Raw genomic sequence first — 13,980 nt, 5'->3', positions numbered from 1 at the left:
TAATATTAATTATCCTAATCTATGAATTTAGTATATCTTTCCATTTGTTTGTGTGTTCTTTAATTTCTTTAATCAGTGTCTTGTTATTTTTGGTATACAGGTCTTTCATTCCTTGGTTAGATTTATTCCTAAGTATCTTATTGTTTTTGATGCTACTTAAATGAGATTGTTTTATTTCTTTTTCAGATGTTTTGTTGTTAGCATATAAAAATGCAGTAGCTTTCTGTATGTTGATTTTGTATCCTAAAACTTTACTGAATTTGTTGAGTAGTCCTAGAGGTTGTTGGAGGAGTCTTTAGGATTTTATATATATAAGATCATATTATCTGCAAACAAAAACAATATTACTTCTTCCTTTTCTATTTGGACACCTTCTATTTCTTTTTATTGTCAGATTACTCTGGCTAGGACTTCCAGCACTATGTTAAATATATAAAACCCTAAGCGACCGTTATGACCAAACGACCAGAACGACCAGTTGCTATCTGGGGGCAGCTGCTTAATGCAGGAGCTGCCCCCGGTGGTCAGTGTCCTCCCACAGTGGGAGAGCTCGCTGCTCAGCTGACCGACCCTTCCGAGCGGTCCACCAGCCTGGCAGCAGCCACTCCCTCCCTCAGTAGTCCTGCAGGTCCAATCTCCAGAGAACGGGCCAGGCACCGACGGACCAGCGCAGCTGGCGAGATCCCAGCAGCACTGCAGGCCTCCTGGAAGTCGGCCTTGGGCACTGCACTCCCTTCCCGCCCCCCCCCCCCCCCCCCGCCCCCGACACTCCGCAAGGAAGAAACAATATAAAAGCCGTCTGGTGGCTCCCGACAACCAGCACGAATGTTAGGGGGATGGATCTGGGGGACGGATTCGGATCCCCTACTGCCCACTGGGAGGGCCGATCGCGTCCTGGCTCCCTCTACCCCTTGGGAACCCCACCGCCCCCTTCGGGACCCCACCGGGCCTCTGGTGTTAAATAAGAGTGGTGAGAGTGTGCACCCTTGTCTTGTTCCTGATTTTAGAGGAAAAGCTTTCAACTTTTCACCATTGAGCATGATGTTAGCTGTGGGCTTATCATATACTAGAGGCCCGGTGCACGAAATTTGTGCACTGGGGAGGGTGTCCCTCAGCCCAGCCTGCACCCTCTCCAATATGGGACACCTCGGGGGATGTCCAACTGCAGGTTTAGGCCCGATTCCTGTGGAATCGGGCCTAAACCTGCAGTTGGACTTCCCTCTCACAATCCGGGACCACTGGCTCCTAACCGCTCACCTGCCTGCCTGATTGCCCCTAACTGCACCCTTGCTGGCCTGATTGACACCTAACTGCTCCTCTACAGGCCTAATTGCCCCCAAATACCCTCACCTGCTGGCCTGATCACCCCCAAGGCTTTTATTAGTATAGATATGACCCTGTACAGAAAATTTTACTAACCCTGCTTTACAATAAGGGCTTGACGATTGAATCATTAGGACCAGACACCAAGATTTCCTTTCTTTGAATAGTGGAGGGAACAGTTATCTTGTCTTTAAGTTGCCCCGAAATTAAAATGAGATAATGACTTAGAAAAGTATAAAAGCACCATATAAAGACAATTCTTTAAAATGAAAAACACTATTTTTATTCTCCCCTTCCTTCCTTTACAGCTTTTATTTAAACTTTGAAATTTATAAAAATTTCACTCCAGTTTTCATTTCTTTACATTCAACATTATTTTGTATTGGTTTCAGGTTTTATATTAGTTACAGAATAGTGGTTAGACAATCATATACTTTACAAAGTGTTCCCCGATATTTCTAGTACCCACCTGGCATCATACCATCATTACAACACTATTGACTATATTCCCTGTTTAAGTGACAATGGGTTTACAGGTTCCTTTCAGTCTTTCTTTTGTGTTGCTTGTCCTTCCTTTTCTTTCTCACTTCTTCCCTCATTTTCTTTATATAGTATCTCAATTGGCCATCAAAGCTCAGTGAAGGCACTGGGACACGCTTAATCCATTTTACAGACCAGGAAACTGAGGCCAATTCCAGTTGGCTGTGGAACTTGACTCAGCACACAGGAAGCCCTCAGAGCCATGCTCTTTGTGCTTCCTAAGGGGCAGCCGCCCAGCAAACAGAACAAACCTTCCAGTCAGGCTTCCAAGCCTCTTTCTCAAGCACCTCTTCATTGCGGATGCTCCACATTCTTTCCTCTCCCCGTCCCCTGCCCCCCATTCTTTACTACCCCCGCTTCTCCGGAGAAGGTGGAAGGCTTCGCACTCACTGCCTAGGCATGCTCTGCCATGGGGCAGGGCACCGCGGGCTTGCTTTTGGGTCAAGGCAGGAGCAGGAGTCACTGCCTCTGAAGTGTGAAGGCCGCCTGAGCGTGGCCGGTTAGCACTGGGAGCTTCTCTGAATCACATCAGACAGTCCAGTACCCTGCAGTGCAGCACCCCTCCACTGAGGTGGCACCGCCCCTCAACCCCAGCCTCAGGGGTGAGGGTCCTTACCCCTCTGCCCGGGAGTCCTTCCATGCCCCTTGATCCCTGGCTGGGCTCTAGTACCCACCTGGCATCATACCATCATTACAACACTATTGACTGTATTCACCCGCATCTTGGGGCCACTGCAGAACCTCTGTCTCTCTGCAGATGAGGCAGATTCCCTTGGTCTCCGCGAAGCTATGAAATCTGTGGCCAGAGGCCAGGTCTGGGTCTTAGCAACCCCCTGCCTGCAATGTTCCCAGGGACCCCCGGGAGTGGCTAGGCGGTCCAGCCTCACCTCCCCGGTGTGGCGATGTTCCCAAAGCCCCATGGGAGCAGCTAGGCGGTCTGACCTCACCTCCCTGGGGCGGCGATGTTCCCAGGGACCCCCAGGAGCTGCCGGTGGCGATGCTCCCAGGGACCCCCGGGAGCAGCTAGGCGGGTCCAGTCTCACCTCCCCGGGGCGGCTTTGAACCCGGACCCCTCCTGTGCCTTCTGATGCTGCCCACCCCACTGCCTCCCCGGCCATGGGGTGGTACCTTGTGGGCGGTGTCTGGCGCTGCCTGCAGGGCCTACTCCACTCCCAATGGACCCGTACCCCTGGAAGCAGGCCATGGTGCTGCCTGCCCTGCCTTCGTATGCAAATTAACCGCCATCTTTGGTGGGTTAATTTGCATACTCACTCACTCTGATTGGCTGTGGGCATAGCGAAGGTACGGTCAATTTACATATTTGTCTATTATTAGGTAAGATGGTCTTTATTATGTTGAGGTATGTTCCTTCTATACTGAATTTGTTGAACATTTTTATCACAAAAAGATGTTGTATTTTGTCAAATACTTTTTTTGTAGCAATTGATATGATCATGTGATTTTTATCTTTCATTATATTAATGTGGTATATCACATTTATTGATTTGCATATGTTAAATCATCCTTATATCCCAGGAATAAACCCCAGTTTATTATGCCAAGTGATCCTCTTAATGTGATTGAATTCTGTTTCTTAATATTTTGTTGAGAATTTTTGCATCTATGTTAATCAGGAATATTGGTCTATAATTTTCTTTTCTTGTAGCTACCTTATCTGGCTATGGTTTCGGGTAATGCTGGCATTGTAAAATGAATTTGGGAGTGTTACCTCTTGTTCAGTTTTTTGGAAGAATTTGAGAAGGATTGCTGTTAATTCTTCTTTAAATGTTTGGTATAATTTACCAGTGAAACTATCTATCTGGTCCTTCGCTTTTCTGCTTGGGGAGGGTTTTGATTACTGAATTTATTGATAATAGACCATTTGATATTGGTCTATTCAGATTTTCTATTTCTTCATGATTTACTCTTAATAATAGATTGAATATTTCTAGGAATTTGTCTCTTCTAGGTTATCCAGCTTGTTAGCATATAATTAATTGTTCATAGTAGTTTCTCATGATCTTTTGTATTTCTGTGGTATCATTTGTAATATATCCTTTTTCGTTTCTGATTTTATTTAATTGAGTTCTCTGTTTTTCTGAATTAGTCCACTTAAGGTTTGTCAGTTTTATTTCTTTTTAAAAAACAGCTCTTAGTTTTATTGATCTTTTCTATTGTTTTTCAAGTTAGGTTCTCTTATTTTAACTTTGAGAATGGAAAGGTTCATTTCTCAAAAGAGCACTTTATACAAATGAGAAGAATAAGTGGGATTGCTCCTGTTTCAACAGTCTGTATAATAAGGTCTACCCTTTAATTTTCAAAAGACGTGGCTCTTTAACTGGGAAGAAAGAAAGTTAAAAAAAATGACCCTTTGTGACTAAATCACCACCAGGGTCATGGGAAAAGCCAAGATCAGTGTTGTTCATCATTTTGACCATGCCCACCCTAGCAAATACATGATACATTAGGACCCAGGAAACAAATGTAGTCACAGCTAAAAGTTGCAAGAAATAATACTTAATTCTGATTTATGCACCACTCTAATGCTTTTTATTCTATTGTATTTTGTTTCATTCTATTTGTAGTCCATTGCAGGGTTTTTTTGGTTTTGTTCTGCATTGTGTTGTTTCTAAGTGCTGACCCTAAGCCATTAGGGGTCATAAGCTGCAGTCTGACCAGTGCTGACAAGGGCAGCAGAGGGGTCCTGTCCGAGTTACTAACATTCAGTGCTGTCCACCCCTGCAGCCTCCACACCTCCACCCTGCATTTGTATTCATTCTTGGTTTCCCCACAAATGTCACTCCCAGCTTTTCATGTGACCATATCTTTGTTCTGCATACACTGCCACTTTATTTGCTGGCCCTGCCATGTAAGCCTTAGATCTTTGTTCTGGGCACTGATTGGCTGATGGCTCAATGGCCTTCACAAAGGATAAAGGGGAGAGGAGAGCTGAAATCAAAGTTTTACAAGAAGCCTGAACCTGGAAAAGGCTAGGGTGGTGATGATGCTCATGGCTTGAGGAGACGGATAGAGAATGTGCCAAGACCAGGAAGTCAAGTTCAGAATTATAGCGTTGTGCTCATTCCCCTTTCCTCTGCCTCTTGCTGCCTGCAGGTAAATTCTACTGCAAACCACACTACTGTTACCGACTCTCCAGCTCTGCACAGAGGAAGAGACCAGCAGTGACTCCTCTGTCTGGAAAGGTAATGGTAATCCATCTCTACGTGGGGAGAAGCAGCAGGCACTATGTATTTAGGTGTTGTGACAGGTCAGTGTATAGCCAGCAGAACCTGCTGAATGGCCACTGAATTGCCTTTCCTATAAGTGGGAAAGGCTTGTTTGAGAGATGGTCATAGTCCATTTCGGGGAGGGAACCAACTTTTCAATCCTAATCTAATGCTGCATTTCACTGAAGTAATGTTCTATCCACCACCTGAGTTGGATTTAGAATACTGTGTCAGACCTTCCCTTCTGCTCACTCTGTATAAAAGAAGACTTTTGCCTTTGTAAATAAGCATCTCTCTGAGAAAAGGACAGCCTAAAAATGAACTTAGTTGTAAATAATCTGCTCTGCCTGCCAATCCCTTTCAATTTCTTTCTTGTGTGAATAACTTTTTCCTTCTCTCTTTTTTTTTTTTAATGGGAGTAACTAGCTCCTCCCTCCATCTTTACTCCATGATGTCTCCTTGTCAGGGAGCAGGCTAGCTAATGCTTACTTGAGAGGCTTCTGTTGACTGAAGAAGGACTTGTAGGAAAAGGTATACTTGGGTGGAGCTAGATTTTGACTACTCATGACTTCCATGTGAAATATGTCCTGGTTTTTTAAAGAAAGACTTACTTTGTGTGGAATATAGCTCTGGGTTAAAGGTAAGAGCAACAAACTAACTAGTTGGGATGTCATTGCCTCCTGAGATTCGAATGCTTCAGTCAGTCACTCTTCTTTTTCTTTTTTACTTTCCTAGGACGCCAGAGGACCCCTGCAGGATGGCCCCATTGCAGACGCAAATGGATCGGCCAGTGCCGTCACCAACCCTGCTGATAGAACTCCAGGTAGCCTCACTTCCTTGTTTGGCTGGGTGGCACGTCACTCTCTTGGCCTCTGTGACAAGGCCAGGGGGATGAGCCAGCACCTCCAAAGCAACATCTCTTCGATTGGGCATCAGGTGGCCCAAAACCCTTTGGACTCCTTTTTCATGTGCCAGCTGCTTGCATTTGGAGTCCCCTTTCTCTATGGCCTGTCAGAGGTGCTGGTACAAATCAGAGGGGAGTTTTACTGGCAAACTGTGTGCCAGTAGGGGCCCCATCTGGTAAGCATCATCACCCAAGCTTCATAATGTCTACTCAGTATCTCAAAAGTATTTCTATAGTCTTGTGGCCTACCCACCTCCATCAAACACATGAAGGTGGTTGCTCTAGACTCTGTCTAGATAAACAGGAATTCTAAACAGGCTGTTTTTGTCATTGACCCAGGTGGTAATTCAGAATTACAGGGCCTTCTTATAGCTCCAGTTTGGGACTCTTGACATAGCACTGAGTTTGATAAGGCCCCATTATCTGGATTTATGTTCTCTTGGACTTGAAATTCTTGCATCCCATTCCCTGTTTAGGTATCTAGATGAACTGATACTTCTCTTCTTTTTGACCTATAACCATTAAAGGATATGCCCTGTCCTGATCATTTTGGGGCATTTGAACTTCTAATGAGGATCAAGCCCTAATTTGTTCTACTCTTACTAACCATTTCCTTGTGTCAGGAGGTGAATGATACCATCCCTCCCTCTAAAAACACATTTATTCTGATCTTTGCAGGGCAGGACTTGGCTCATTTTGAAGAATTGTGTTTTCCCCCCTTAAAATTGCCTATCTATCTATCTATCTATCTATCTATCTATCTACTCCATGTCAAACCAGCCTGTGAGATATGTTCATAGTTCCATAAGCTGATGCCCTCAGTACAGCCCAGATTGTTCGCAGGCCAGGGTCACTGTGTAAGAGAGAAATCAACAGGGCCATGTTTTTGTCTATCACACATTCCATCTTATTCAAAGCAAATATGTCTCAAGCATCTATTTACAAACTCTTAAAAATTACCATATAAAAACTAAGATTATTAGCTAATGCCATAAACTAAGGAGAAGAAATTGGGGGTGGGAAAAGACAAGAATTACCCACTCAACCTTCAAATGAAAGGTTCCCAGGGTTGCTTCTTTTTCTGTATGTAAGAACTAATGTGAACCCCATGTGTTCTGGGAGAGAGAATGTGCTAGAGGCTATGTGATACCCCAGTGAGGTGATCTGGAGGCTGACTCAGGTTACCCCAGCTGAGCTAGGTAGCTTGGCTCCTTCTACTGTGTGCGCCCTTATTATAATCTGGTGAAACTCTTTTAAGTGCCCTGCAGATTGGACCAACAGTTTATAGCAAAGTTTAAGCCATGAATGACTTTGAAACCTTCTATAGCCTTGAAACCCTTTATCGTCTGTCTCTTTCATCAAGTGCTGATAGCCCTTTGCAGAACATGGGGAAGCACTGGAAGAGAAAAATAGCCAAAGGGATCCAAACAGAGGTTTGGGCTCTGCACTCTAGAATGTGCATTTAACCAGGTCTTATTCCAGCAGAGATGGATTTTCCAAAGAACCTGGCTGCTCAGTAAAACAATTCAAGGAAATTAAACTTTCTTTTTGGGTATAGAGTACAGAACATTCTTTAAAATGAATAAACACCATGAAGTTCAGGTTGTTCCTGAGAAAGTTGCATTTATTCACTTTCCCTACTGGTTCAGTTTGCCATTTTATTGTCTAGTTTGAAAGCATTTTATTGTCTAGTTTGAGTTGTAAAGAATTAAGGGTTCCATTGAGAAGAATACTCTACAAAGCAGGGAGAGAAGACGAGAGATGATTAGGCAGTCACCTTTGCAAAGTGACCCCCCCCACCCCCCAGGTCTTGATAGGGAAAAAAAAGTAGAGAGTTGGCAATGTGGTTAAAGAATCAAAGCCCTGCCCTAGCCGGTTTGGCTCAGTGGATAGAGCGTCGGCCTATGGACTGAAGGGTCCCAGGTTTGATTCTGATCAAGGGCACATGCCTGGGTTGCTGGTTTGATCCCCAGTAGGGAGCATTCGGGAGGCAGCCAATCAATGATTCTCTTTCATCATTGATGTTTCTATCTCTCTCTCCCTTCCTCTCTGAAATCAATAAAAATATATTTTTTTTAAAAAAAGAAAGAAGCCCTTAGGAAAAATTCAATCCCCATGGTTCTTGATTCTAAAGGTAACTTGCCTGTTACAGCACAAGGGGTTCAAGATGTGGCATCCCCAGGAACGAGGCAGGTACTGTCCCCAATTTAAGGGACTCTAGAGGTGGTAAGAAGGCCAGGACTCAGTGCTGACGAGATGCAGTTAGTATCTGCCTCTGGAGACACGAGCTTTTGGAAATCACAGCTCTGAGTCTGAACATGTTCCAAAGCAGCAGCGCTCCCCCTGTGAGGTGCCTAATTTTGCTAGCCTCTGTAGAAAAGGAGCAGAATCATGGGTGGTCTTCTATAGTCGCCATGAAAGAGATTTTTTTTTCTCTCCTTTGATAGGGATTTCCTTCTTTATATCCCAAACTGAGCACTGATTGGTTAACCAGAATTCCCTTTTGAAAGGCTTCGGAAGAATGCAGGTGCTTTAGTTGTACCCAATGTGTGTCACAGGCAGCAGTCACTAACCCAGACCATGGCAGATGTCCTCTGCTGTGCTCCAAACAAGGAAAGGCTGTAACTGAGTGAACTTGATCCTGCCATGTACAAATAAACCATCCTCCTACACTCATACCCAGGGGTCAGAGCCTGAAAAGCTATAACTGTAGCTGGCACGTGACCCTGCTGTGCTTTTGCTTTGTGCCTTCTCTTTATTTTGTGGCATCCCTTATGTTCTTTTCCCCTCATGCCAAAATTACTACTGTTGCCAAAAAAAAACCAAACACAACCCACAAGTTAAAAGACCCTACTGTGGGTCTGCCCTACAGTGTTATCTTTCTCTAGTAACCTAGTCTGTAACTGCTACCTGATTTAGTATTTGGAGGACATTGTTCACAGTATTTTTGTTAAGTGCTTTTAATACAAAAAACCCTCTTTTCTGTTCTCAAATCTTAGCTGCTTTGTTTCCAAGCTTATTATTCTTAACTGCTACAGATTAGTGGGCCTGGCACAGATATTCCTTTCCTCAGAGTACTCCGCCTGGCTTCAGGAAAAGTTATATCTCATGTAGTCTATAACCAAAAATAAAGCATAAAAGCTATGGGGTGTCATAGCAAGAAACCAAAGAGCTTCTCTTCTAGTACAGGCAACAGAGATGGAATGGAAGAAACACTTAGTTGTATCTTATTTTATGGAAAAGGTGATCTTAACTTAAAAAGGTACCTAGCAGAATAACTCATGGCCGGTGCCTACTCCCTGTCCCCAGATACCCCTTGCATAATCCATTAGGTTTCATAGTGCGGATGCTGAATGGGCATTAGAAAATGCAGGCATTTCTTTGCATACCAGCTAGATTGGCCATGCTTGTACAAGGAATTCTGTTCGGTCCTGGGGCTCCTGTCTGGCAGGAGGTAGTTAGGAAATCTCAATGCTTCCCCTATAAATCCCTTAGGGGCATTTTTGGAGAACCTTTAATAGAGCAAAGAGGTTTTGCAATCCAGCTTAACACCCCAACCCTGCCCCAAGAGTCATAGTTAATGGTGATGTGTGAATATTTATTTACATACACTTATCTATTTTTATAGGTTTAAGTTCATACATATGAATAGATATTTAGATAATTGCAACCTAAATAATAACAATATTGATGAAGCTGTTTCTAAAGCTTCCTATTCCTTGGTTCTGGAAACCAAGGGATTGTACTTTAAGAGCCATGCCATTGGCCTGGCTCAGTGTTCTGGTCAGACTGGCAGGGGACAGAGTAGCCAGCATACCTATAGCTCAGAAAATGGGCAGTACGCACTCTCAGCCTCAGGAAATTGATTCGGGAGCAAACTAGGAAAGTCTGGGTTCTGTTGCTGGTGAAATGCCGCAGAGAACCAACACCCTACCTAGCCTCTGTTGTGCTTTCAGGCTTAGGTCCTTGTTCCGCTGAGCTAGTCGTTGCAGCTTGCTGCTGGCCCTGGTGCTCAGTGTATCTCTGTAGACAGTGGAACGTTTTTAGTCCCTCCTAAAAGGGGCCCCAGAGTGGCCTTGAACGCATGACCAGTGAATTAATGGGTACCCTTTTCCACCGCCATTCAGCTCAGGGTAGAGGAAGGGTGCGCAGGTAAGCAGCAGGCGGGGTTCTCACAGCAGTGAGAAACCTGAGCAAGGGAGGATGAGCTGTGCCCAGGAGCCCATACCCTTCCCACCTCTGGCCTTTGAAGCCTTTATATTTTGCCCTTGTTTTTAACCTGTGCTGTTGTGAGTTTTTGGTGTGTTTCTTTGTGAGTTTTTTTTATTTCATTATGTAACTTTGTTTTTGTGGTTTCTGTGAAACTAAGGTGTTGTGATTTTAATTTTTTTTAACAAATGTTACCATTCTTAATTAAGAGAATAAATTCCAAACAATCTTCAGGTTTCTGAGTTTTTCTTTTCCTTACCCTTTTCCTGGCTGGAGGATGGGAAAGGGAGTAGCTCAGACTGGTCTCGGAGTTGGCTTGAAATAATTGTGGGGTGGGGTGGGATGAGGTGAGGTAGGGTGGGGTGGGGCAGGGCAAGGATTAAGCAGAAGTGTATTAAAATGGGGAAACGGGGTATTTACACCTGAAATATAGATTCTCATTGATGGCAGAGCCCCTGTTGGGGCAGCGGGAGACTTTTACTTTGTAGTAGCTGCCGGTAGAAAAGAGCAGGAAACAAGCGTGAGCGGCGTGAGGGCTGGAGCAGATGAGTGGTGTCTGCCGTGGGGACACACAGCCTCTGTTTCTGACTCTCGCCGGCTGCTGTGGGGACGGGGAGCAGTCCTGTCTCCTCTGCCTGGACCTTTTCCTAAGGTGCAGTGACCTGCTCCTGGTGACACTGAAGGCTCTTGTTTTGTGCTCCCTGGCTGGCATCTCTCCCGCAACACCTTTGCTGTCACCTGGACACTGAGCTAGCATATCCAGTTCTGCTCGTCCACTCAAGCCTGGAGGGTGAGCCTGTCCCCTTCTCACACACTGCTGTGCCTTCGTAGCAGCGGCCTGGTGTGCTGGGTCAGCATACTGACCACAGTGGCACAGCCCAGCTTTGGTGCCGAATTGGTCCAAGAGGGCAACTTGGTGGGAGAGCACTCAGTGCCAAGTCTGCTCCTGCTGGGCTCTAGGAACTTGGGTGTCAGTTGTTAAAAAGGCCTTCCTGGCCTCCTCCACGCTGAAGCAGCTCTCCTGGGACCGGAGGAGTTCCTGGGTTTCCCCACAGAATAGAGCAACAGAGTACTGGGTTCTCTTGGTGTTCTGGCTAACCAGTCCTCCCTGTCAGAAAGGGTCTGCATCCCTACATAGCTCCCACCTCTGCCTGAACACTGTCCTTGGTTTCATTGTACTCCTCAGAGCACGGTTGGCTCAGACCCTTATCTCAGTAGAGAGTTTGAGTGGCCTCTTAGCCTGTTCATTCCCACCCACCCCCAAGTCTTCAGGCTATTGCTCCCCATTCTCTGAAATAAGTTGGTCAGTATCTGGGTGCCCGAAAGAGGCTGAGAGAAAAAGCATTGGGATGTGGAGTATGCAGTAAGTCACAGTAAATTGACTAAGAATTTATTGTGATGAGTGATGAGGAAGGACAGATAACATGTATGTGTTCTTCTGACTGAAGCCTTTGCTACTGTTGCCCTCCCATGTTCCAATAAGAAAAGAGGGGAGAGCCATTATTATTTAGGACAGTGTCCTGAAGCTTCTAAGAAAGGTGGTGACAACAGATGTGACTCTGTGCCACCCTTTGTGAAGATGCTGGAGAACTCCATTTGAGTCTCAATTTCTTTCTGAAACTTCTTGAAATCCGTTTCTTTTTTTTCTCTCATAAATTCCCTGGTGATTACCCCAATTTAGATACTCCCTAGGAGGGATCCTATGGTGCATACATGAAACAGTACTGGCAATGGAAATGGGACATTCTTTTTATACTGAAAAATAGGGCAGGATGATGCCATGTAGGGCACATGCCCCACAAGTGTCCCCCTGAGGTACAAATGGAAGAAAAATACCCCCATGGGGCTTTCTTAAATGTAACAGCCAAGCAGGGGATTTCAGGAAGAATCCTCCCCGAATTCCAGTCTTATAAAACTAAAACTTCATCAAGATTCCAAAACCAGTTCTTACCTTGCACCTCAGACCCAGTCAACCAGCCAGCCCACAAGTGCCAACAAGTAGATTAGTCATAATGAAACAAGGGGGAGGAGGTCAGATTGGCGCCATGGGCTGCTGGGTCCTCTTGTTACGGCCCACGGTTTTCAGCTGTGTGTGTTCACTGCCCATGCATCTTTCTTCTCAATTGCTCCTTGTCTCTCACCACTGATGTTCTGGATGGGACAGGTTTTTGTTCATAAACATCTTGCATAAGCCTGGAAAGAGGTGGAGCTCCAGGCATATGCCAATCTCTTTTAATTACTTCCAGGTTTCACTAGCCACATGAATACCATCTCTTTTTACTTCCTGTGGGTCAACTTCCACATAGCTTTGCATATTTTATGAACATTTTCTAAATATTTCTGAGGCCCTTTAATGGGCAAGAGGTGGAATCAAAACCTAACTCAAACTAACTAATCTCAACCTTGCCTTTGATGTTATTGTTCTCCTCCCAGCATTGGGGCAGTATATTCAGCACTCCCAAAATGTGAGGAAGACTCACCGGCTTCCATTGGCCCCTCATTGGCATAAAGGGAAGTTTTGCCGATGAAGTTTCACCTTTCAGCAGATAATCACATGAAGCTGTCCCAAGTGTGCCTATTAATTGACTGAGTTCTTTATTCTGTACTTCAGTAAAAATATCAGAATTATTCCCACTATCACTATTATTTCATAGTATAGCCTGATTTCTTTTAGGTCCTTGCCTGGAACTGTAATATATAATAATTATTTTATAGTAACTAGCCCCTGTGCTCGCTTCGGCAGCACATATACTAAAATTGGAACGATACAGAGATTAGCATGGCCCCTGCGCAAGGATGACACGTATAGTAACTAGCCCCTGTCACCAGAAGAATTCAGGCCCTTACTCCCAGTGCCACCTGTTTCTATGGGATTCCAAAGCTATCTTCCCAGCACCCAGCATCCCAGTGTTACTGGGCCCCTCCAAAGCCATCTCCCCAAGAAAGGTGAGCCCAACTAAAAAGTAAGGTGGTCCCACCCTAACCGGTTTGGCTCAGTGGATAGAGCATCGGCCTGCAGACTCAAGGGTCCCAGGTTCGATTCCGGTCAAGGGCATGTACCTTGGTTGCAGGCACATACCCAGTAGGGAGTATGCAGGAGGCAGCTGATCAATGTTTCTCTCTCATCGATGTTTCTAACTCTCTCTCCCTCTCCCTTCCTCTCTGTAAAAAAGCAATAAAAAATATATATATTTTAGAAAAAGTAAGGTGGTCCCACAATTATTTTTTTTTAAGTACTAGTATTTTTTTAAATATATTTTATTGATTTTTTTACAGAGAAGAAGGGAGAGGGAGAGAGAGTTAGAAACATCGATGAGAGAGAAACATCGATCAGCTGCCTCCTGCATACTCCCTACTGGGTATGTGCCCGCAACCAAGGTACATGCCCTTGACTGGAATCGAACCTGGGACCCTTGAGTCCATAGGCCAATGCTCTATCCACTGAACCAAACTGGTTAGGACGCACAGTTCAATTATTGAAGACCAGTACTACCAGGCAAGGACCTAAGGGTACCAGAGCCTCAGTGGGTTTTGGTTATTCTCAAAAAACATGACAAAAATCAAGCTGTTTCACTGACAAAGGCCTACATAAATGTTTTCATTTAGTTCTCATATTCTCTCTTTCTTTTTTCTTTTTTTCTTCTTTTTTTTTTTAGTTCTCATATTCTTTCAAGGTTAACAAAGCCAGGAATACTGTTGAAGTGAATTCCAGAGTAGGGTGATCTCTTGGCATTTGGTAATTGCTCAGAATTTAAACTCTAACTGGGACCTTAAGGA

At 44.7% G+C, this 13,980-nt stretch overlaps 1 protein-coding gene across 6 annotated transcripts in view; it reads left to right on the top strand.

Annotated features, from left to right (window-relative positions):
* MICAL3 (microtubule associated monooxygenase, calponin and LIM domain containing 3) overlaps positions 1–13,980 on the top strand; it is a 181,965-nt gene that overhangs the window by 62,251 nt on the left and 105,734 nt on the right. For 5 of the 6 annotated variants that reach the window (XM_079774887.1, XM_079774881.1, XM_079774882.1 and 2 more), the window contains 2 exons: positions 4,978–5,066; positions 5,826–5,913. In XM_079774887.1, coding sequence (XP_079631013.1) covers positions 4,978–5,066; positions 5,826–5,913 — 177 coding nt within the window. Of the gene's footprint in view, positions 1–4,977; positions 5,067–5,825; positions 6,704–13,980 lie in introns of those variants that run through there. The other variant, XM_079774888.1, reaches the window with a different exon arrangement.

This window comes from Cnephaeus nilssonii (assembly GCF_951640355.1).
Source record: "Cnephaeus nilssonii genome assembly, chromosome: 6".
Classification (NCBI taxonomy): Eukaryota; Metazoa; Chordata; class Mammalia; order Chiroptera; family Vespertilionidae; genus Cnephaeus; species Cnephaeus nilssonii.
This window is presented reverse-complemented; position numbering and strand designations above follow the sequence as displayed.